General features: G+C 37.4%; 5 protein-coding genes across 5 annotated transcripts; all 5 read right to left on the bottom strand.

The window, feature by feature from the left end:
• Positions 1–32: 32 nt before the first annotated feature.
• LOC139462681 (serine-enriched protein-like) lies at positions 33–4,376 on the bottom strand. Its single transcript, XM_071244509.1, has 4 exons — positions 4,288–4,376; positions 3,922–4,115; positions 3,590–3,747; positions 33–167 (listed from the first exon to the last, which is right to left on the bottom strand). The coding sequence occupies exons 1-4, from the start codon at positions 4,374–4,376 to the stop codon at positions 33–35; spliced, it is 576 nt and encodes a 191-aa protein (XP_071100610.1).
• Positions 4,377–4,426: 50 nt separating this feature from the next.
• Positions 4,427–8,768, bottom strand: LOC139462683 (serine-enriched protein-like). The gene is made up of 4 exons (XM_071244510.1): positions 8,680–8,768; positions 8,314–8,507; positions 7,982–8,139; positions 4,427–4,561 (listed from the first exon to the last, which is right to left on the bottom strand). Exons 1-4 carry the CDS (start codon positions 8,766–8,768, stop codon positions 4,427–4,429), a joined length of 576 nt encoding a protein of 191 aa, XP_071100611.1.
• Positions 8,769–8,818: 50 nt separating this feature from the next.
• On the bottom strand, positions 8,819–13,162 carry LOC139462684 (serine-enriched protein-like). The gene is made up of 4 exons (XM_071244511.1): positions 13,074–13,162; positions 12,708–12,901; positions 12,376–12,533; positions 8,819–8,953 (listed from the first exon to the last, which is right to left on the bottom strand). Exons 1-4 carry the CDS (start codon positions 13,160–13,162, stop codon positions 8,819–8,821), a joined length of 576 nt encoding a protein of 191 aa, XP_071100612.1.
• A 50-nt stretch (positions 13,163–13,212) lies between these two features.
• Positions 13,213–17,556, bottom strand: LOC139462685 (serine-enriched protein-like). The gene is made up of 4 exons (XM_071244512.1): positions 17,468–17,556; positions 17,102–17,295; positions 16,770–16,927; positions 13,213–13,347 (listed from the first exon to the last, which is right to left on the bottom strand). The coding sequence occupies exons 1-4, from the start codon at positions 17,554–17,556 to the stop codon at positions 13,213–13,215; spliced, it is 576 nt and encodes a 191-aa protein (XP_071100613.1).
• A 50-nt stretch (positions 17,557–17,606) lies between these two features.
• LOC139462686 (serine-enriched protein-like) lies at positions 17,607–21,950 on the bottom strand. The gene is made up of 4 exons (XM_071244514.1): positions 21,862–21,950; positions 21,496–21,689; positions 21,164–21,321; positions 17,607–17,741 (listed from the first exon to the last, which is right to left on the bottom strand). Exons 1-4 carry the CDS (start codon positions 21,948–21,950, stop codon positions 17,607–17,609), a joined length of 576 nt encoding a protein of 191 aa, XP_071100615.1.
• Positions 21,951–24,640: the final 2,690 nt, after the last annotated feature.

Raw genomic sequence — 24,640 nt, forward strand, 5'->3', positions numbered from 1 at the left:
ACTGTCCTGTAAGTCCCCTGTGCTTTTAAGCATCATGACGTCACCCCGACCGGAGGACTGTGAGGGGTGAGAGCTGGATTGGCTGAAAGATCTTGACTTCGAGGTCGTGCTGACGCCTTCATCAGAGGAGTAGTCGCTTGAGTCATAGCCTGAAGAGGTACCTTCAGCTGGAATAAGAAAACAAATCAGTTATGAAATAATATTTCATTTGTTGCAAATGTTAGTAAAGCTGAGTGTTGTTTCATGAACAAAATGTGTCCTTGAAATATACTTTGAAAAAACCATCAAGGAATTATTATCCTGATGTGATAAAAGTGAATAATGCAAATGTCTCACCGTCTGCGTCATGACCAGTGTGGTCAATAGTTTCCATGGCCGAAGAGTCCAGAAGACAAAGTCGGGAATCGTAATGATTCATGTTACTTGTTGTTAGATCTTATTGATAATGAAAGACAGAACTGATATTTGGTTAAACTCGGCGAATCTAAAGATCTAAGTATGTATCTCGATGTAATGTTTCCAAGATTGGAATGCCTTCTTCCTCTACCAGACCAGCTTTATACCTTTGCGTATCACAACACAAATGACAGAGTCATTACTACAACTACATGTCAGGATTAAGTCAATGTTGACACGAAGGCTTCAGCTTAGCACATTTTGCTAGTGGCACGTGCTGCACTTGTTAATGAGCTGACATCACGTGACCAATCTAAGAATAAGTGTTCTACGGTAATGTCGTCTGTTGTCAAAACACCGAGATAATAGAGTTTGGGTGATGATGTGTTTCGGGTGTTTGATTATTTAAGGATTTACGATATACGTGTTCATTTGTCGGTGATAAATGGTATTGTGTTATTAAGGATCCATTTGGAGTCAAGTTATGTTTAATGCGAGTGGAACTTTTAGATGCTAATGATGTAAATGTAGTAACGGTATGTTGATGGAATTATACATTATCTACCTGTATACGTACGTGAATTATTTGCACTTGAAATATAAATGTCTAGCGTTATAGATTCCACTCACTGAAAACAGCCATTGTGATTTCCTTATTGAAATAAAATTGAACTAAAATAGTTCTGTTATTGAACAGTGTATAAATATATAACTGATCTTTTTTGTTTCAATTTTTTCAAGTGCAAGTGTGATATGACAACAAAGTTAGAGTGTCAAATGATTTTTTATTGTTCATGTGTGCAAATGACACCCTGCTATTTCAATAAAATTTGTGTCAGCCAAAGTCATTTCATCGTGTCATTCGTCAAACAAACAGTTTGCTGAACTGAACTTTATTGTACTCCGGATTACTCGTGACACATAACCACATCATTTGGGATTGAGCGGAGGCGCAGCGATTTGTTGAGTTGAGGGCTTGGCTATAGATGATATGCACAGTGAGGAGTATTGTTTAATCATAAATTGAATGTGTGATTGTACGATTGCTGATAGATGTTGTAGACAAGCTAGTCAAGTGGTACATGTTTTTTAAACAAATTGATTGGCAATCAAGGCGCTTTGATGAACAATCTTCCAACGTGTCACATATAACTAGAACCTTTGAAAACACAAAGACCACGTGCACATTATCAGGAAATGGCACATGAGACTTGTAGTGATGACATTATTGATACACATGGTCCGCTCTGACTTCCGAAAAGCCAGAGACAGTTGCCAGTGACATGAAATGGTTCTGAGACAATAATGTCAATACATGTTTCCTTTGTTATTTCCAGCATTTGCTACAATAGATTCTGCCACGCAATGCATTCGCGACTACGATTAGCTTGTAGTGATCTCAGCTTACACAAAGCTCATAGAATGATTTCAAATAAGTCATCCTGCTCTTGTGGCGCTACTTGCGAAACTACAACTCATTATTTATTTGGATGTCAATATTAGTACACACATAGAAATAATATGTTTGTTATCCAATTGGATACGATCTTGTGACCGTAAGATCCTAAGTGGAATATGGAAATGTTGCAAAAATCGGTAAGTAAAAGGGTAGATTTCATTCAGTCTGTGCATCGTTACATCTGTCACATTAAATGAAGCAATTAGGGTTCATTGTTCAAACACATACTAGTATCTTATAAGCAAAACCTTCCATTGTTGAGTCGTGTTATTGAATTAACATCTGAATGCCAGGCTATATGTGCTTCCTATGAAATCACAGCTCATACACTGATATCCCGTGCAGAATAGCTTGTAATGGATTGGCATCAACATAAGACATGGGCTTGTTTTCCAATCCAGTTTGATTTCAAGCAATAATTTTATTTCAACCATTCTCAAATAATCATTTACGTAAAGCCTAAGAAAAGCTTCAACTTTCCACACTTTCTAATTATGGTTACATGCACTCTCAGAAAAAAACAACTCTTTAGTGTTGTATTGTCTCAGACGTACGTTTGAAATATCAAAGATCATTAAAATTTACATGTGCAACATACGTTACACCTAATTATATACAAATGAGCTAATGACATTAACATGCGTGTTCAAGTTCTTTTTACCACGAAAGCTCTTTGCAGATACAGTTGACAACAATGTGTCCTTTATTAATGAGATAAAATATGCAGTATTTCAGCTAAATATGGAAGGAAAGCCGCAAATGGCGTACAACTTCTAAATCTAGATTCAAACCAACAAACACTGGATTCTGGACGCAACTGTGCATACAGAAATGCGGTGGTCGAGGCCACACATGTCAACAATGAAAATGAATGGATATGTATTTGGTATTTTTGTAACATTTTATTTTTTAGAAAAAAATCGTAATTCTGATTAAATCGCAGTTCCTGTAATGCTCAGTTGAAATAATATATGATAATACATGTTCTTGAATGTATTGTATCTGTTCATTGTTACAACATAAACTGTCACCATGCAAGCAATGTGGAAATGTAAAACTTAAACAGGTTCATATTTTCTGCCAATACTGTTTAATGAACATAGTAATACATAACATGTGTCGCTATTTTTATACATTCACACTGACACTGGCAAGGAACATAAGTACGATGACACTGTTAAGTACTTGTCGGTATGCTTTGTTCCTTCACATTAACAACAACGTACAATGTGCAAGTCAAGAATCGTGTTTGACAATGCTATTGTCTTCACACACAGAGTGTCTTGGTGACTTTATCTTCGTCTTCGTCAACCACAGCTTTGTGACGCTCTAAACGTTATGGGACTGAGCGACAGTGACTGGTGTCTTCTTCTTCATTTCGTCGTCTTCGTCATCTTGAACAACAGGCTTGCTGCTGTTGGTTCATCCTCTCGTTGGGAACAGAGAATGTAGTGTGGATATTGATCCTACTGTTGGGAACCTTCATGTAAGCTCGGTTGCGGTTTTCATCTGGTTACACACGACAGCTGGAAAAGAGTAAAGTATCCAAAATTAGAACAGCAATAAAGACTATTTGATCATCTAATATTCGAAGTTCTTTGCAGTCTATATTTATCAATCCCTTAAAAATCATTCGGTTCCTTGAAATGTTCCTCAACCAAATCAATTACATATACGTTTATCATGCGTGTGGCCCAAGTGTGGTCAATGCCAAGAGCATCTCAAGCTACATACCTGGCAGATGAGTTTCTGTGCTGGTCGTTTATGTTGGTAGGTCCAGGCTAAATCCAGAAGGGCTAGACCATGTCCCTGACTTTGACATCTCTGGATAAACTGCATACAGGCCGTTCGTAGGTCGGAGAATCCAAATTCCACAGATGCACAGAGTAATCCTGAAAGAACCGAGGACATATTGTAATGTGTTTGATAAAATATTATCATGAAGGTGAAGTTCATGTTATGGATAATTGTGTGTGTTTCGCGCATGTGTCATCACGATTAGTGGAATGGCCATACTTTTGTGTTGAAATGAATATCCCAGTTAAACAAATGAAGATAGTACTTACCAATCACATTGTTAAAACCGATGTTAGCTTTCCCTGAGTGGACGAATTTGAGAAACGCCTGAAAGTCTCCAATGTGGTAGTCAGGAATGGTGATGGTGAGTTTCTGTGAAAAGGGTGAGTCTTTGATCTTTTTGGTCTTGGGTCGCTCAACGGAGGACTGTTTCTGATGTTGAAGCAAAAGCTGATACATGTACCTAGAGAAAAGAAAGAAAAAATTGAAGACGATATTTAAACACAAACAGTCCAAAAATTGTTCCCATGTTGAGTACATTCACAGGGTATAAGAGCCAAATGTACTCTACTTAAACATACACTTATTATTGTTCTGACCTTTTTAATGGATTATTGTTTTGTAGAATATCTTACCTGCTTCGTGTAGCCATTATGGCTTTGACTCCATGAACAGGAGCCTTCTCCTTCCCAACGAGAAAGGTGACGTCACACATCTCTGGCATGTTTAGGATGAGGGAGAGACTGTCCTGTAAGTCCCCTGTGCTTTTAAGCATCATGACGTCACCCCGACCGGAGGACTGTGAGGGGTGAGAGCTGGATTGGCTGAAAGATCTTGACTTCGAGGTCGTGCTGACGCCTTCATCAGAGGAGTAGTCGCTTGAGTCATAGCCTGAAGAGGTACCTTCAGCTGGAATAAGAAAACAAATCAGTTATGAAATAATATTTCATTTGTTGCAAATGTTAGTAAAGCTGAGTGTTGTTTCATGAACAAAATGTGTCCTTGAAATATACTTTGAAAAAACCATCAAGGAATTATTATCCTGATGTGATAAAAGTGAATAATGCAAATGTCTCACCGTCTGCGTCATGACCAGTGTGGTCAATAGTTTCCATGGCCGAAGAGTCCAGAAGACAAAGTCGGGAATCGTAATGATTCATGTTACTTGTTGTTAGATCTTATTGATAATGAAAGACAGAACTGATATTTGGTTAAACTCGGCGAATCTAAAGATCTAAGTATGTATCTCGATGTAATGTTTCCAAGATTGGAATGCCTTCTTCCTCTACCAGACCAGCTTTATACCTTTGCGTATCACAACACAAATGACAGAGTCATTACTACAACTACATGTCAGGATTAAGTCAATGTTGACACGAAGGCTTCAGCTTAGCACATTTTGCTAGTGGCACGTGCTGCACTTGTTAATGAGCTGACATCACGTGACCAATCTAAGAATAAGTGTTCTACGGTAATGTCGTCTGTTGTCAAAACACCGAGATAATAGAGTTTGGGTGATGATGTGTTTCGGGTGTTTGATTATTTAAGGATTTACGATATACGTGTTCATTTGTCGGTGATAAATGGTATTGTGTTATTAAGGATCCATTTGGAGTCAAGTTATGTTTAATGCGAGTGGAACTTTTAGATGCTAATGATGTAAATGTAGTAACGGTATGTTGATGGAATTATACATTATCTACCTGTATACGTACGTGAATTATTTGCACTTGAAATATAAATGTCTAGCGTTATAGATTCCACTCACTGAAAACAGCCATTGTGATTTCCTTATTGAAATAAAATTGAACTAAAATAGTTCTGTTATTGAACAGTGTATAAATATATAACTGATCTTTTTTGTTTCAATTTTTTCAAGTGCAAGTGTGATATGACAACAAAGTTAGAGTGTCAAATGATTTTTTATTGTTCATGTGTGCAAATGACACCCTGCTATTTCAATAAAATTTGTGTCAGCCAAAGTCATTTCATCGTGTCATTCGTCAAACAAACAGTTTGCTGAACTGAACTTTATTGTACTCCGGATTACTCGTGACACATAACCACATCATTTGGGATTGAGCGGAGGCGCAGCGATTTGTTGAGTTGAGGGCTTGGCTATAGATGATATGCACAGTGAGGAGTATTGTTTAATCATAAATTGAATGTGTGATTGTACGATTGCTGATAGATGTTGTAGACAAGCTAGTCAAGTGGTACATGTTTTTTAAACAAATTGATTGGCAATCAAGGCGCTTTGATGAACAATCTTCCAACGTGTCACATATAACTAGAACCTTTGAAAACACAAAGACCACGTGCACATTATCAGGAAATGGCACATGAGACTTGTAGTGATGACATTATTGACACACATGGTCCGCTCTGACTTCCGAAAAGCCAGAGACAGTTGCCAGTGACATGAAATGGTTCTGAGACAATAATGTCAATACATGTTTCCTTTGTTATTTCCAGCATTTGCTACAATAGATTCTGCCACGCAATGCATTCGCGACTACGATTAGCTTGTAGTGATCTCAGCTTACACAAAGCTCATAGAATGATTTCAAATAAGTCATCCTGCTCTTGTGGCGCTACTTGCGAAACTACAACTCATTATTTATTTGGATGTCAATATTAGTACACACATAGAAATAATATGTTTGTTATCCAATTGGATACGATCTTGTGACCGTAAGATCCTAAGTGGAATATGGAAATGTTGCAAAAATCGGTAAGTAAAAGGGTAGATTTCATTCAGTCTGTGCATCGTTACATCTGTCACATTAAATGAAGCAATTAGGGTTCATTGTTCAAACACATACTAGTATCTTATAAGCAAAACCTTCCATTGTTGAGTCGTGTTATTGAATTAACATCTGAATGCCAGGCTATATGTGCTTCCTATGAAATCACAGCTCATACACTGATATCCCGTGCAGAATAGCTTGTAATGGATTGGCATCAACATAAGACATGGGCTTGTTTTCCAATCCAGTTTGATTTCAAGCAATAATTTTATTTCAACCATTCTCAAATAATCATTTACGTAAAGCCTAAGAAAAGCTTCAACTTTCCACACTTTCTAATTATGGTTACATGCACTCTCAGAAAAAACAACTCTTTAGTGTTGTATTGTCTCAGACGTACGTTTGAAATATCAAAGATCATTAAAATTTACATGTGCAACATACGTTACACCTAATTATATACAAATGAGCTAATGACATTAACATGCCTGTTCAAGTTCTTTTTACCACGAAAGCTCTTTGCAGATACAGTTGACAACAATGTGTCCTTTATTAATGAGATAAAATATGCAGTATTTCAGCTAAATATGGAAGGAAAGCCGCAAATGGCGTACAACTTCTAAATCTAGATTCAAACCAACAAACACTGGATTCTGGACGCAACTGTGCATACAGAAATGCGGTGGTCGAGGCCACACATGTCAACAATGAAAATGAACGGATATGTATTTGGTATTTTTGTAACATTTTATTTTCTAAAAAAAATCGTAATTCTGATTAAATCGCAGTTCCTGTAATGCTCAGTTGAAATAATATATGATAATACATGTTCTTGAATGTATTGTATCTGTTCATTGTTACAACATAAACTGTCACCATGCAAGCAATGTGGAAATGTAAAACTTAAACAGGTTCATATTTTCTGCCAATACTGTTTAATGAACATAGTAATACATAACATGTGTCGCTATTTTTATACATTCACACTGACACTGGCAAAGAACATAAGTACGATGACACTGTTAAGTACTTGTCGGTATGCTTTGTTCCTTCACATTAACAACAACGTACAATGTGCAAGTCAAGAATCATGTTTGACAATGCTATTGTCTTCACACACAGAGTGTCTTGGTGACTTTATCTTCGTCTTCGTCAACCACAGCTTTGTGACGCTCTAAACGTTATGGGACTGAGCGACAGTGACTGGTGTCTTCTTCTTCATTTCGTCGTCTTCGTCATCTTGAACAACAGGCTTGCTGCTGTTGGTTCATCCTCTCGTTGGGAACAGAGAATGTAGTGTGGATATTGATCCTACTGTTGGGAACCTTCATGTAAGCTCGGTTGCGGTTTTCATCTGGTTACACACGACAGCTGGAAAAGAGTAAAGTATCCAAAATTAGAACAGCAATAAAGACTATTTGATCATCTAATATTCGAAGTTCTTTGCAGTCTATATTTATCAATCCCTTAAAAATCATTCGGTTCCTTGAAATGTTCCTCAACCAAATCAATTACATATACGTTTATCATGCGTGTGGCCCAAGTGTGGTCAATGCCAAGAGCATCTCAAGCTACATACCTGGCAGATGAGTTTCTGTGCTGGTCGTTTATGTTGGTAGGTCCAGGCTAAATCCAGAAGGGCTAGACCATGTCCCTGACTTTGACATCTCTGGATAAACTGCATACAGGCCGTTCGTAGGTCGGAGAATCCAAATTCCACAGATGCACAGAGTAATCCTGAAAGAACCGAGGACATATTGTAATGTGTTTGATAAAATATTATCATGAAGGTGAAGTTCATGTTATGGATAATTGTGTGTGTTTCGCGCATGTGTCATCACGATTAGTGGAATGGCCATACTTTTGTGTTGAAATGAATATCCCAGTTAAACAAATGAAGATAGTACTTACCAATCACATTGTTAAAACCGATGTTAGCTTTCCCTGAGTGGACGAATTTGAGAAACGCCTGAAAGTCTCCAATGTGGTAGTCAGGAATGGTGATGGTGAGTTTCTGTGAAAAGGGTGAGTCTTTGATCTTTTTGGTCTTGGGTCGCTCAACGGAGGACTGTTTCTGATGTTGAAGCAAAAGCTGATACATGTACCTAGAGAAAAGAAAGAAAAAATTGAAGACGATATTTAAACACAAACAGTCCAAAAATTGTTCCCATGTTGAGTACATTCACAGGGTATAAGAGCCAAATGTACTCTACTTAAACATACACTTATTATTGTTCTGACCTTTTTAATGGATTATTGTTTTGTAGAATATCTTACCTGCTTCGTGTAGCCATTATGGCTTTGACTCCATGAACAGGAGCCTTCTCCTTCCCAACGAGAAAGGTGACGTCACACATCTCTGGCATGTTTAGGATGAGGGAGAGACTGTCCTGTAAGTCCCCTGTGCTTTTAAGCATCATGACGTCACCCCGACCGGAGGACTGTGAGGGGTGAGAGCTGGATTGGCTGAAAGATCTTGACTTCGAGGTCGTGCTGACGCCTTCATCAGAGGAGTAGTCGCTTGAGTCATAGCCTGAAGAGGTACCTTCAGCTGGAATAAGAAAACAAATCAGTTATGAAATAATATTTCATTTGTTGCAAATGTTAGTAAAGCTGAGTGTTGTTTCATGAACAAAATGTGTCCTTGAAATATACTTTGAAAAAACCATCAAGGAATTATTATCCTGATGTGATAAAAGTGAATAATGCAAATGTCTCACCGTCTGCGTCATGACCAGTGTGGTCAATAGTTTCCATGGCCGAAGAGTCCAGAAGACAAAGTCGGGAATCGTAATGATTCATGTTACTTGTTGTTAGATCTTATTGATAATGAAAGACAGAACTGATATTTGGTTAAACTCGGCGAATCTAAAGATCTAAGTATGTATCTCGATGTAATGTTTCCAAGATTGGAATGCCTTCTTCCTCTACCAGACCAGCTTTATACCTTTGCGTATCACAACACAAATGACAGAGTCATTACTACAACTACATGTCAGGATTAAGTCAATGTTGACACGAAGGCTTCAGCTTAGCACATTTTGCTAGTGGCACGTGCTGCACTTGTTAATGAGCTGACATCACGTGACCAATCTAAGAATAAGTGTTCTACGGTAATGTCGTCTGTTGTCAAAACACCGAGATAATAGAGTTTGGGTGATGATGTGTTTCGGGTGTTTGATTATTTAAGGATTTACGATATACGTGTTCATTTGTCGGTGATAAATGGTATTGTGTTATTAAGGATCCATTTGGAGTCAAGTTATGTTTAATGCGAGTGGAACTTTTAGATGCTAATGATGTAAATGTAGTAACGGTATGTTGATGGAATTATACATTATCTACCTGTATACGTACGTGAATTATTTGCACTTGAAATATAAATGTCTAGCGTTATAGATTCCACTCACTGAAAACAGCCATTGTGATTTCCTTATTGAAATAAAATTGAACTAAAATAGTTCTGTTATTGAACAGTGTATAAATATATAACTGATCTTTTTTGTTTCAATTTTTTCAAGTGCAAGTGTGATATGACAACAAAGTTAGAGTGTCAAATGATTTTTTATTGTTCATGTGTGCAAATGACACCCTGCTATTTCAATAAAATTTGTGTCAGCCAAAGTCATTTCATCGTGTCATTCGTCAAACAAACAGTTTGCTGAACTGAACTTTATTGTACTCCGGATTACTCGTGACACATAACCACATCATTTGGGATTGAGCGGAGGCGCAGCGATTTGTTGAGTTGAGGGCTTGGCTATAGATGATATGCACAGTGAGGAGTATTGTTTAATCATAAATTGAATGTGTGATTGTACGATTGCTGATAGATGTTGTAGACAAGCTAGTCAAGTGGTACATGTTTTTTAAACAAATTGATTGGCAATCAAGGCGCTTTGATGAACAATCTTCCAACGTGTCACATATAACTAGAACCTTTGAAAACACAAAGACCACGTGCACATTATCAGGAAATGGCACATGAGACTTGTAGTGATGACATTATTGATACACATGGTCCGCTCTGACTTCCGAAAAGCCAGAGACAGTTGCCAGTGACATGAAATGGTTCTGAGACAATAATGTCAATACATGTTTCCTTTGTTATTTCCAGCATTTGCTACAATAGATTCTGCCACGCAATGCATTCGCGACTACGATTAGCTTGTAGTGATCTCAGCTTACACAAAGCTCATAGAATGATTTCAAATAAGTCATCCTGCTCTTGTGGCGCTACTTGCGAAACTACAACTCATTATTTATTTGGATGTCAATATTAGTACACACATAGAAATAATATGTTTGTTATCCAATTGGATACGATCTTGTGACCGTAAGATCCTAAGTGGAATATGGAAATGTTGCAAAAATCGGTAAGTAAAAGGGTAGATTTCATTCAGTCTGTGCATCGTTACATCTGTCACATTAAATGAAGCAATTAGGGTTCATTGTTCAAACACATACTAGTATCTTATAAGCAAAACCTTCCATTGTTGAGTCGTGTTATTGAATTAACATCTGAATGCCAGGCTATATGTGCTTCCTATGAAATCACAGCTCATACACTGATATCCCGTGCAGAATAGCTTGTAATGGATTGGCATCAACATAAGACATGGGCTTGTTTTCCAATCCAGTTTGATTTCAAGCAATAATTTTATTTCAACCATTCTCAAATAATCATTTACGTAAAGCCTAAGAAAAGCTTCAACTTTCCACACTTTCTAATTATGGTTACATGCACTCTCAGAAAAAAACAACTCTTTAGTGTTGTATTGTCTCAGACGTACGTTTGAAATATCAAAGATCATTAAAATTTACATGTGCAACATACGTTACACCTAATTATATACAAATGAGCTAATGACATTAACATGCGTGTTCAAGTTCTTTTTACCACGAAAGCTCTTTGCAGATACAGTTGACAACAATGTGTCCTTTATTAATGAGATAAAATATGCAGTATTTCAGCTAAATATGGAAGGAAAGCCGCAAATGGCGTACAACTTCTAAATCTAGATTCAAACCAACAAACACTGGATTCTGGACGCAACTGTGCATACAGAAATGCGGTGGTCGAGGCCACACATGTCAACAATGAAAATGAATGGATATGTATTTGGTATTTTTGTAACATTTTATTTTTTAGAAAAAAATCGTAATTCTGATTAAATCGCAGTTCCTGTAATGCTCAGTTGAAATAATATATGATAATACATGTTCTTGAATGTATTGTATCTGTTCATTGTTACAACATAAACTGTCACCATGCAAGCAATGTGGAAATGTAAAACTTAAACAGGTTCATATTTTCTGCCAATACTGTTTAATGAACATAGTAATACATAACATGTGTCGCTATTTTTATACATTCACACTGACACTGGCAAGGAACATAAGTACGATGACACTGTTAAGTACTTGTCGGTATGCTTTGTTCCTTCACATTAACAACAACGTACAATGTGCAAGTCAAGAATCGTGTTTGACAATGCTATTGTCTTCACACACAGAGTGTCTTGGTGACTTTATCTTCGTCTTCGTCAACCACAGCTTTGTGACGCTCTAAACGTTATGGGACTGAGCGACAGTGACTGGTGTCTTCTTCTTCATTTCGTCGTCTTCGTCATCTTGAACAACAGGCTTGCTGCTGTTGGTTCATCCTCTCGTTGGGAACAGAGAATGTAGTGTGGATATTGATCCTACTGTTGGGAACCTTCATGTAAGCTCGGTTGCGGTTTTCATCTGGTTACACACGACAGCTGGAAAAGAGTAAAGTATCCAAAATTAGAACAGCAATAAAGACTATTTGATCATCTAATATTCGAAGTTCTTTGCAGTCTATATTTATCAATCCCTTAAAAATCATTCGGTTCCTTGAAATGTTCCTCAACCAAATCAATTACATATACGTTTATCATGCGTGTGGCCCAAGTGTGGTCAATGCCAAGAGCATCTCAAGCTACATACCTGGCAGATGAGTTTCTGTGCTGGTCGTTTATGTTGGTAGGTCCAGGCTAAATCCAGAAGGGCTAGACCATGTCCCTGACTTTGACATCTCTGGATAAACTGCATACAGGCCGTTCGTAGGTCGGAGAATCCAAATTCCACAGATGCACAGAGTAATCCTGAAAGAACCGAGGACATATTGTAATGTGTTTGATAAAATATTATCATGAAGGTGAAGTTCATGTTATGGATAATTGTGTGTGTTTCGCGCATGTGTCATCACGATTAGTGGAATGGCCATACTTTTGTGTTGAAATGAATATCCCAGTTAAACAAATGAAGATAGTACTTACCAATCACATTGTTAAAACCGATGTTAGCTTTCCCTGAGTGGACGAATTTGAGAAACGCCTGAAAGTCTCCAATGTGGTAGTCAGGAATGGTGATGGTGAGTTTCTGTGAAAAGGGTGAGTCTTTGATCTTTTTGGTCTTGGGTCGCTCAACGGAGGACTGTTTCTGATGTTGAAGCAAAAGCTGATACATGTACCTAGAGAAAAGAAAGAAAAAATTGAAGACGATATTTAAACACAAACAGTCCAAAAATTGTTCCCATGTTGAGTACATTCACAGGGTATAAGAGCCAAATGTACTCTACTTAAACATACACTTATTATTGTTCTGACCTTTTTAATGGATTATTGTTTTGTAGAATATCTTACCTGCTTCGTGTAGCCATTATGGCTTTGACTCCATGAACAGGAGCCTTCTCCTTCCCAACGAGAAAGGTGACGTCACACATCTCTGGCATGTTTAGGATGAGGGAGAGACTGTCCTGTAAGTCCCCTGTGCTTTTAAGCATCATGACGTCACCCCGACCGGAGGACTGTGAGGGGTGAGAGCTGGATTGGCTGAAAGATCTTGACTTCGAGGTCGTGCTGACGCCTTCATCAGAGGAGTAGTCGCTTGAGTCATAGCCTGAAGAGGTACCTTCAGCTGGAATAAGAAAACAAATCAGTTATGAAATAATATTTCATTTGTTGCAAATGTTAGTAAAGCTGAGTGTTGTTTCATGAACAAAATGTGTCCTTGAAATATACTTTGAAAAAACCATCAAGGAATTATTATCCTGATGTGATAAAAGTGAATAATGCAAATGTCTCACCGTCTGCGTCATGACCAGTGTGGTCAATAGTTTCCATGGCCGAAGAGTCCAGAAGACAAAGTCGGGAATCGTAATGATTCATGTTACTTGTTGTTAGATCTTATTGATAATGAAAGACAGAACTGATATTTGGTTAAACTCGGCGAATCTAAAGATCTAAGTATGTATCTCGATGTAATGTTTCCAAGATTGGAATGCCTTCTTCCTCTACCAGACCAGCTTTATACCTTTGCGTATCACAACACAAATGACAGAGTCATTACTACAACTACATGTCAGGATTAAGTCAATGTTGACACGAAGGCTTCAGCTTAGCACATTTTGCTAGTGGCACGTGCTGCACTTGTTAATGAGCTGACATCACGTGACCAATCTAAGAATAAGTGTTCTACGGTAATGTCGTCTGTTGTCAAAACACCGAGATAATAGAGTTTGGGTGATGATGTGTTTCGGGTGTTTGATTATTTAAGGATTTACGATATACGTGTTCATTTGTCGGTGATAAATGGTATTATGTTATTAAGGATCCATTTGGAGTCAAGTTATGTTTAATGCGAGTGGAACTTTTAGATGCTAATGATGTAAATGTAGTAACGGTATGTTGATGGAATTATACATTATCTACCTGTATACGTACGTGAATTATTTGCACTTGAAATATAAATGTCTAGCGTTATAGATTCCACTCACTGAAAACAGCCATTGTGATTTCCTTATTGAAATAAAATTGAACTAAAATAGTTCTGTTATTGAACAGTGTATAAATATATAACTGATCTTTTTTGTTTCAATTTTTTCAAGTGCAAGTGTGATATGACAACAAAGTTAGAGTGTCAAATGATTTTTTATTGTTCATGTGTGCAAATGACACCCTGCTATTTCAATAAAATTTGTGTCAGCCAAAGTCATTTCATCGTGTGATTCGTCAAACAAACAGTTTGCTGAACTGAACTTTATTGTACTCCGGATTACTCGTGACACATAACCACATCATTTGGGATTGAGCGGAGGCGCAGCGATTTGTTGAGTTGAGGGCTTGGCTATAGATGATATGCACAGTGAGGAGTATTGTTTAATCATAAATTGAATGTGTGATTGTACGATTGCTGATAGATGTTGTAGACAAGCTAGTCAAGTGGTACATGTTTTTTAAACAAATTGATTGGCAATCAAGGCGCTTTGATGAACAATCTTCCAACGTGTCACATATAACTAGAACCTTTGAAAACACAAAGACCACGTGCACATTATCAGGAAATGGCACATGAGACTTGTAGTGATGACATTATTGACACACTTGGTCCGCTCTGACTTCCGAAAAGCCAGAGACAGTTGCCAGTGACATGAAATGGTTCTGAGACAATAATGTCAATACATGTTTCCTTTGTTATTTCCAGCATTTGCTACAATAGATTCTGCCACGCAATGCATTCGCGACTACGATTAGCTTGTAGTGATCTCAGCTTACACAAAGCTCATAGAATGATTTCAAATAAGTCATCCTGCTCTTGTGGCGCTACTTGCGAAACTACAACTCATTATTTATTTGGATGTCAATATTAGTACACACATAGAAATAATATGTTTGTTATCCAATTGGATACGATCTTGTGACCGTAAGATCCTAAGTGGAATATGGAAATGTTGCAAAAATCGGTAAGTAAAAGGGTAGATTTCATTCAGTCTGTGCATCGTTACATCTGTCACATTAAATGAAGCAATTAGGGTTCATTGTTCAAACACATACTAGTATCTTATAAGCAAAACCTTCCATTGTTGAGTCGTGTTATTGAATTAACATCTGAATGCCAGGCTATATGTGCTTCCTATGAAATCACAGCTCATACACTGATATCCCGTGCAGAATAGCTTGTAATGGATTGGCATCAACATAAGACATGGGCTTGTTTTCCAATCCAGTTTGATTTCAAGCAATAATTTTATTTCAACCATTCTCAAATAATCATTTACGTAAAGCCTAAGAAAAGCTTCAACTTTCCACACTTTCTAATTATGGTTACATGCACTCTCAGAAAAAAACAACTCTTTAGTGTTGTATTGTCTCAGACGTACGTTTGAAATATCAAAGATCATTAAAATTTACATGTGCAACATACGTTACACCTAATTATATACAAATGAGCTAATGACATTAACATGCGTGTTCAAGTTCTTTTTACCACGAAAGCTCTTTGCAGATACAGTTGACAACAATGTGTCCTTTATTAATGAGATAAAATATGCAGTATTTCAGCTAAATATGGAAGGAAAGCCGCAAATGGCGTACAACTTCTAAATCTAGATTCAAACCAACAAACACTGGATTCTGGACGCAACTGTGCATACAGAAATGCGGTGGTCGAGGCCACACATGTCAACAATGAAAATGAATGGATATGTATTTGGTATTTTTGTAACATTTTATTTTTTAGAAAAAAATCGTAATTCTGATTAAATCGCAGTTCCTGTAATGCTCAGTTGAAATAATATATGATAATACATGTTCTTGAATGTATTGTATCTGTTCATTGTTACAACATAAACTGTCACCATGCAAGCAATGTGGAAATGTAAAACTTAAACAGGTTCATATTTTCTGCCAATACTGTTTAATGAACATAGTAATACATAACATGTGTCGCTATTTTTATACATTCACACTGACACTGGCAAGGAACATAAGTACGATGACACTGTTAAGTACTTGTCGGTATGCTTTGTTCCTTCACATTAACAACAACGTACAATGTGCAAGTCAAGAATCGTGTTTGACAATGCTATTGTCTTCACACACAGAGTGTCTTGGTGACTTTATCTTCGTCTTCGTCAACCACAGCTTTGTGACGCTCTAAACGTTATGGGACTGAGCGACAGTGACTGGTGTCTTCTTCTTCATTTCGTCGTCTTCGTCATCTTGAACAACAGGCTTGCTGCTGTTGGTTCATCCTCTCGTTGGGAACAGAGAATGTAGTGTGGATATTGATCCTACTGTTGGGAACCTTCATGTAAGCTCGGTTGCGGTTTTCATCTGGTTACACACGACAGCTGGAAAAGAGTAAAGTATCCAAAATTAGAACAGCAATAAAGACTATTTGATCATCTAATATTCGAAGTTCTTTGCAGTCTATATTTATCAATCCCTTAAAAATCATTCGGTTCCTTGAAATGTTCCTCAACCAAATCAATTACATATACGTTTATCATGCGTGTGGCCCAAGTGTGGTCAATGCCAAGAGCATCTCAAGCTACATACCTGGCAGATGAGTTTCTGTGCTGGTCGTTTATGTTGGTAGGTCCAGGCTAAATCCAGAAGGGCTAGACCATGTCCCTGACTTTGACATCTCTGGATAAACTGCATACAGGCCGTTCGTAGGTCGGAGAATCCAAATTCCACAGATGCACAGAGTAATCCTGAAAGAACCGAGGACATATTGTAATGTGTTTGATAAAATATTATCATGAAGGTGAAGTTCATGTTATGGATAATTGTGTGTGTTTCGCGCATGTGTCATCACGATTAGTGGAATGGCCATACTTTTGTGTTGAAATGAATATCCCAGTTAAACAAATGAAGATAGTACTTACCAATCACATTGTTAAAACCGATGTTAGCTTTCCCTGAGTGGACGAATTTGAGAAACGCCTGAAAGTCTCCAATGTGGTAGTCAGGAATGGTGATGGTGAGTTTCTGTGAAAAGGGTGAGTCTTTGATCTTTTTGGTCTTGGGTCGCTCAACGGAGGACTGTTTCTGATGTTGAAGCAAAAGCTGATACATGTACCTAGAGAAAAGAAAGAAAAAATTGAAGACGATATTTAAACACAAACAGTCCAAAAATTGTTCCCATGTTGAGTACATTCACAGGGTATAAGAGCCAAATGTACTCTACTTAAACATACACTTATTATTGTTCTGACCTTTTTAATGGATTATTGTTTTGTAGAATATCTTACCTGCTTCGTGTAGCCATTATGGCTTTGACTCCATGAACAGGAGCCTTCTCCTTCCCAACGAGAAAGGTGACGTCACACATCTCTGGCATGTTTAGGATGAGGGAGAGACTGTCCTGTAAGTCCCCTGTGCTTTTAAGCATCATGACGTCACCCCGACCGGAGGACTGTGAGGGGTGAGAGCTGGATTGGCTGAAAGATCTTGACTTCGAGGTCGTGCTGACGCCTTCATCAGAGGAGTAGTCGCTTGAGTCATAGCCTGAAGAGGTACCTTCAGCTGGAATAAGAAAACAAATCAGTTATGAAATAATATTTCATTTGTTGCAAATGTTAGTAAAGCTGAGTGTTGTTTCATGAACAAAATGTGTCCTTGAAATATACTTTGAAAAAACCATCAAGGAATTATTATCCTGATGTGATAAAAGTGAATAATGCAAATGTCTCACCGTCTGCGTCATGACCAGTGTGGTCAATAGTTTCCATGGCCGAAGAGTCCAGAAGACAAAGTCGGGAATCGTAATGATTCATGTTACTTGTTGTTAGATCTTATTGATAATGAAAGACAGAACTGATATTTGGTTAAACTCGGCGAATCTAAAGATCTAAGTATGTATCTCGATGTAATGTTTCCAAGATTGGAATGCCTTCTTCCTCTACCAGACCAGCTTTATACCTTTGCGTATCACAACACAAATGACAGAGTCATTACTACAACTACATGTCAGGATTAAGTCAATGTTGACACGAAGGCTTCAGCTTAGCACATTTTGCTAGTGGCACGTGCTGCACTTGTTAATGAGCTGACATCACGTGACCAATCTAAGAATAAGTGTTCTACGGTAATGTCGTCTGTTGTCAAAACACCGAGATAATAGAGTTTGGGTGATGATGTGTTTCGGGTGTTTGATTATTTAAGGATTTACGATATACGTGTTCATTTGTCGGTGATAAATGGTATTATGTTATTAAGGATCCATTTGGAGTCAAGTTATGTTTAATGCGAGTGGAACTTTTAGATGCTAATGATGTAAATGTAGTAACGGTATGTTGATGGAATTATACATTATCTACCTGTATACGTACGTGAATTATTTGCACTTGAAATATAAATGTCTAGCGTTATAGATTCCACTCACTGAAAACAGCCATTGTGATTTCCTTATTGAAATAAAATTGAACTAAAATAGTTCTGTTATTGAACAGTGTATAAATATATAACTGATCTTTTTTGTTTCAATTTTTTCAAGTGCAAGTGTGATATGACAACAAAGTTAGAGTGTCAAATGATTTTTTATTGTTCATGTGTGCAAATGACACCCTGCTATTTCAATAAAATTTGTGTCAGCCAAAGTCATTTCATCGTGTCATTCGTCAAACAAACAGTTTGCTGAACTGAACTTTATTGTACTCCGGATTACTCGTGACACATAACCACATCATTTGGGATTGAGCGGAGGCGCAGCGATTTGTTGAGTTGAGGGCTTGGCTATAGATGATATGCACAGTGAGGAGTATTGTTTAATCATAAATTGAATGTGTGATTGTACGATTGCTGATAGATGTTGTAGACAAGCTAGTCAAGTGGTACATGTTTTTTAAACAAATTGATTGGCAATCAAGGCGCTTTGATGAACAATCTTCCAACGTGTCACATATAACTAGAACCTTTGAAAACACAAAGACCACGTGCACATTATCAGGAAATGGCACATGAGACTTGTAGTGATGACATTATTGACACACATGGTCCGCTCTGACTTCCGAAAAGCCAGAGACAGTTGCCAGTGACATGAAATGGTTCTGAGACAATAATGTCAATACATGTTTCCTTTGTTATTTCCAGCATTTGCTACAATAGATTCTGCCACGCAATGCATTCGCGACTACGATTAGCTTGTAGTGATCTCAGCTTACACAAAGCTCATAGAATGATTTCAAATAAGTCATCCTGCTCTTGTGGCGCTACTTGCGAAACTACAACTCATTATTTATTTGGATGTCAATATTAGTACACACATAGAAATAATATGTTTGTTATCCAATTGGATACGATCTTGTGACCGTAAGATCCTAAGTGGAATATGGAAATGTTGCAAAAATCGGTAAGTAAAAGGGTAGATTTCATTCAGTCTGTGCATCGTTACATCTGTCACATTAAATGAAGCAATTAGGGTTCATTGTTCAAACACATACTAGTATCTTATAAGCAAAACCTTCCATTGTTGAGTCGTGTTATTGAATTAACATCTGAATGCCAGGCTATATGTGCTTCCTATGAAATCACAGCTCATACACTGATATCCCGTGCAGAATAGCTTGTAATGGATTGGCATCAACATAAGACATGGGCTTGTTTTCCAATCCAGTTTGATTTCAAGCAATAATTTTATTTCAACCATTCTCAAATAATCATTTACGTAAAGCCTAAGAAAAGCTTCAACTTTCCACACTTTCTAATTATGGTTACATGCACTCTCAGAAAAAAACAACTCTTTAGTGTTGTATTGTCTCAGACGTACGTTTGAAATATCAAAGATCATTAAAATTTACATGTGCAACATACGTTACACCTAATTATATACAAATGAGCTAATGACATTAACATGCGTGTTCAAGTTCTTTTTACCACGAAAGCTCTTTGCAGATACAGTTGACAACAATGTGTCCTTTATTAATGAGATAAAATATGCAGTATTTCAGCTAAATATGGAAGGAAAGCCGCAAATGGCGTACAACTTCTAAATCTAGATTCAAACCAACAAACACTGGATTCTGGACGCAACTGTGCATACAGAAATGCGGTGGTCGAGGCCACACATGTCAACAATGAAAATGAATGGATATGTATTTGGTATTTTTGTAACATTTTATTTTTTAGAAAAAAATCGTAATTCTGATTAAATCGCAGTTCCTGTAATGCTCAGTTGAAATAATATATGATAATACATGTTCTTGAATGTATTGTATCTGTTCATTGTTACAACATAAACTGTCACCATGCAAGCAATGTGGAAATGTAAAACTTAAACAGGTTCATATTTTCTGCCAATACTGTTTAATGAACATAGTAATACATAACATGTGTCGCTATTTTTATACATTCACACTGACACTGGCAAGGAACATAAGTACGATGACACTGTTAAGTACTTGTCGGTATGCTTTGTTCCTTCACATTAACAACAACGTACAATGTGCAAGTCAAGAATCGTGTTTGACAATGCTATTGTCTTCACACACAGAGTGTCTTGGTGACTTTATCTTCGTCTTCGTCAACCACAGCTTTGTGACGCTCTAAACGTTATGGGACTGAGCGACAGTGACTGGTGTCTTCTTCTTCATTTCGTCGTCTTCGTCATCTTGAACAACAGGCTTGCTGCTGTTGGTTCATCCTCTCGTTGGGAACAGAGAATGTAGTGTGGATATTGATCCTACTGTTGGGAACCTTCATGTAAGCTCGGTTGCGGTTTTCATCTGGTTACACACGACAGCTGGAAAAGAGTAAAGTATCCAAAATTAGAACAGCAATAAAGACTATTTGATCATCTAATATTCGAAGTTCTTTGCAGTCTATATTTATCAATCCCTTAAAAATCATTCGGTTCCTTGAAATGTTCCTCAACCAAATCAATTACATATACGTTTATCATGCGTGTGGCCCAAGTGTGGTCAATGCCAAGAGCATCTCAAGCTACATACCTGGCAGATGAGTTTCTGTGCTGGTCGTTTATGTTGGTAGGTCCAGGCTAAATCCAGAAGGGCTAGACCATGTCCCTGACTTTGACATCTCTGGATAAACTGCATACAGGCCGTTCGTAGGTCGGAGAATCCAAATTCCACAGATGCACAGAGTAATCCTGAAAGAACCGAGGACATATTGTAATGTGTTTGATAAAATATTATCATGAAGGTGAAGTTCATGTTATGGATAATTGTGTGTGTTTCGCGCATGTGTCATCACGATTAGTGGAATGGCCATACTTTTGTGTTGAAATGAATATCCCAGTTAAACAAATGAAGATAGTACTTACCAATCACATTGTTAAAACCGATGTTAGCTTTCCCTGAGTGGACGAATTTGAGAAACGCCTGAAAGTCTCCAATGTGGTAGTCAGGAATGGTGATGGTGAGTTTCTGTGAAAAGGGTGAGTCTTTGATCTTTTTGGTCTTGGGTCGCTCAACGGAGGACTGTTTCTGATGTTGAAGCAAAAGCTGATACATGTACCTAGAGAAAAGAAAGAAAAAATTGAAGACGATATTTAAACACAAACAGTCCAAAAATTGTTCCCATGTTGAGTACATTCACAGGGTATAAGAGCCAAATGTACTCTACTTAAACATACACTTATTATTGTTCTGACCTTTTTAATGGATTATTGTTTTGTAGAATATCTTACCTGCTTCGTGTAGCCATTATGGCTTTGACTCCATGAACAGGAGCCTTCTCCTTCCCAACGAGAAAGGTGACGTCACACATCTCTGGCATGTTTAGGATGAGGGAGAGACTGTCCTGTAAGTCCCCTGTGCTTTTAAGCATCATGACGTCACCCCGACCGGAGGACTGTGAGGGGTGAGAGCTGGATTGGCTGAAAGATCTTGACTTCGAGGTCGTGCTGACGCCTTCATCAGAGGAGTAGTCGCTTGAGTCATAGCCTGAAGAGGTACCTTCAGCTGGAATAAGAAAACAAATCAGTTATGAAATAATATTTCATTTGTTGCAAATGTTAGTAAAGCTGAGTGTTGTTTCTTGAACAAAATGTGTCCTTGAAATATACTTTGAAAAAACCATCAAGGAATTATTATCCTGATGTGATAAAAGTGAATAATGCAAATGTCTCACCGTCTGCGTCATGACCAGTGTGGTCAATAGTTTCCATGGCCGAAGAGTCCAGAAGACAAAGTCGGGAATCGTAATGATTCATGTTACTTGTTGTTAGATCTTATTGATAATGAAAGACAGAACTGATATTTGGTTAAACTCGGCGAATCTAAAGATCTAAGTATGTATCTCGATGTAATGTTTCCAAGATTGGAATGCCTTCTTCCTCTACCAGACCAGCTTTATACCTTTGCGTATCACAACACAAATGACAGAGTCATTACTACAACTACATGTCAGGATTAAGTCAATGTTGACACGAAGGCTTCAGCTTAGCACATTTTGCTAGTGGCACGTGCTGCACTTGTTAATGAGCTGACATCACGTGACCAATCTAAGAATAAGTGTTCTACGGTAATGTCGTCTGTTGTCAAAACACCGAGATAATAGAGTTTGGGTGATGATGTGTTTCGGGTGTTTGATTATTTAAGGATTTACGATATACGTGTTCATTTGTCGGTGATAAATGGTATTGTGTTATTAAGGATCCATTTGGAGTCAAGTTATGTTTAATGCGAGTGGAACTTTTAGATGCTAATGATGTAAATGTAGTAACGGTATGTTGATGGAATTATACATTATCTACCTGTATACGTACGTGAATTATTTGCACTTGAAATATAAATGTCTAGCGTTATAGATTCCACTCACTGAAAACAGCCATTGTGATTTCCTTATTGAAATAAAATTGAACTAAAATAGTTCTGTTATTGAACAGTGTATAAATATATAACTGATCTTTTTTGTTTCAATTTTTTCAAGTGCAAGTGTGATATGACAACAAAGTTAGAGTGTCAAATGATTTTTTATTGTTCATGTGTGCAAATGACACCCTGCTATTTCAATAAAATTTGTGTCAGCCAAAGTCATTTCATCGTGTCATTCGTCAAACAAACAGTTTGCTGAACTGAACTTTATTGTACTCCGGATTACTCGTGACACATAACCACATCATTTGGGATTGAGCGGAGGCGCAGCGATTTGTTGAGTTGAGGGCTTGGCTATAGATGATATGCACAGTGAGGAGTATTGTTTAATCATAAATTGAATGTGTGATTGTACGATTGCTGATAGATGTTGTAGACAAGCTAGTCAAGTGGTACATGTTTTTTAAACAAATTGATTGGCAATCAAGGCGCTTTGATGAACAATCTTCCAACGTGTCACATATAACTAGAACCTTTGAAAACACAAAGACCACGTGCACATTATCAGGAAATGGCACATGAGACTTGTAGTGATGACATTATTGATACACATGGTCCGCTCTGACTTCCGAAAAGCCAGAGACAGTTGCCAGTGACATGAAATGGTTCTGAGACAATAATGTCAATACATGTTTCCTTTGTTATTTCCAGCATTTGCTACAATAGATTCTGCCACGCAATGCATTCGCGACTACGATTAGCTTGTAGTGATCTCAGCTTACACAAAGCTCATAGAATGATTTCAAATAAGTCATCCTGCTCTTGTGGCGCTACTTGCGAAACTACAACTCATTATTTATTTGGATGTCAATATTAGTACACACATAGAAATAATATGTTTGTTATCCAATTGGATACGATCTTGTGACCGTAAGATCCTAAGTGGAATATGGAAATGTTGCAAAAATCGGTAAGTAAAAGGGTAGATTTCATTCAGTCTGTGCATCGTTACATCTGTCACATTAAATGAAGCAATTAGGGTTCATTGTTCAAACACATACTAGTATCTTATAAGCAAAACCTTCCATTGTTGAGTCGTGTTATTGAATTAACATCTGAATGCCAGGCTATATGTGCTTCCTATGAAATCACAGCTCATACACTGATATCCCGTGCAGAATAGCTTGTAATGGATTGGCATCAACATAAGACATGGGCTTGTTTTCCAATCCAGTTTGATTTCAAGCAATAATTTTATTTCAACCATTCTCAAATAATCATTTACGTAAAGCCTAAGAAAAGCTTCAACTTTCCACACTTTCTAATTATGGTTACATGCACTCTCAGAAAAAAACAACTCTTTAGTGTTGTATTGTCTCAGACGTACGTTTGAAATATCAAAGATCATTAAAATTTACATGTGCAACATACGTTACACCTAATTATATACAAATGAGCTAATGACATTAACATGCGTGTTCAAGTTCTTTTTACCACGAAAGCTCTTTGCAGATACAGTTGACAACAATGTGTCCTTTATTAATGAGATAAAATATGCAGTATTTCAGCTAAATATGGAAGGAAAGCCGCAAATGGCGTACAACTTCTAAATCTAGATTCAAACCAACAAACACTGGATTCTGGACGCAA

This window comes from Haliotis cracherodii, unplaced genomic scaffold (assembly GCF_022045235.1).
Source record: "Haliotis cracherodii isolate W230 unplaced genomic scaffold, xgHalCrac1.p SCAF_15, whole genome shotgun sequence".
Taxonomy (NCBI): domain Eukaryota; kingdom Metazoa; phylum Mollusca; class Gastropoda; order Lepetellida; family Haliotidae; genus Haliotis; species Haliotis cracherodii.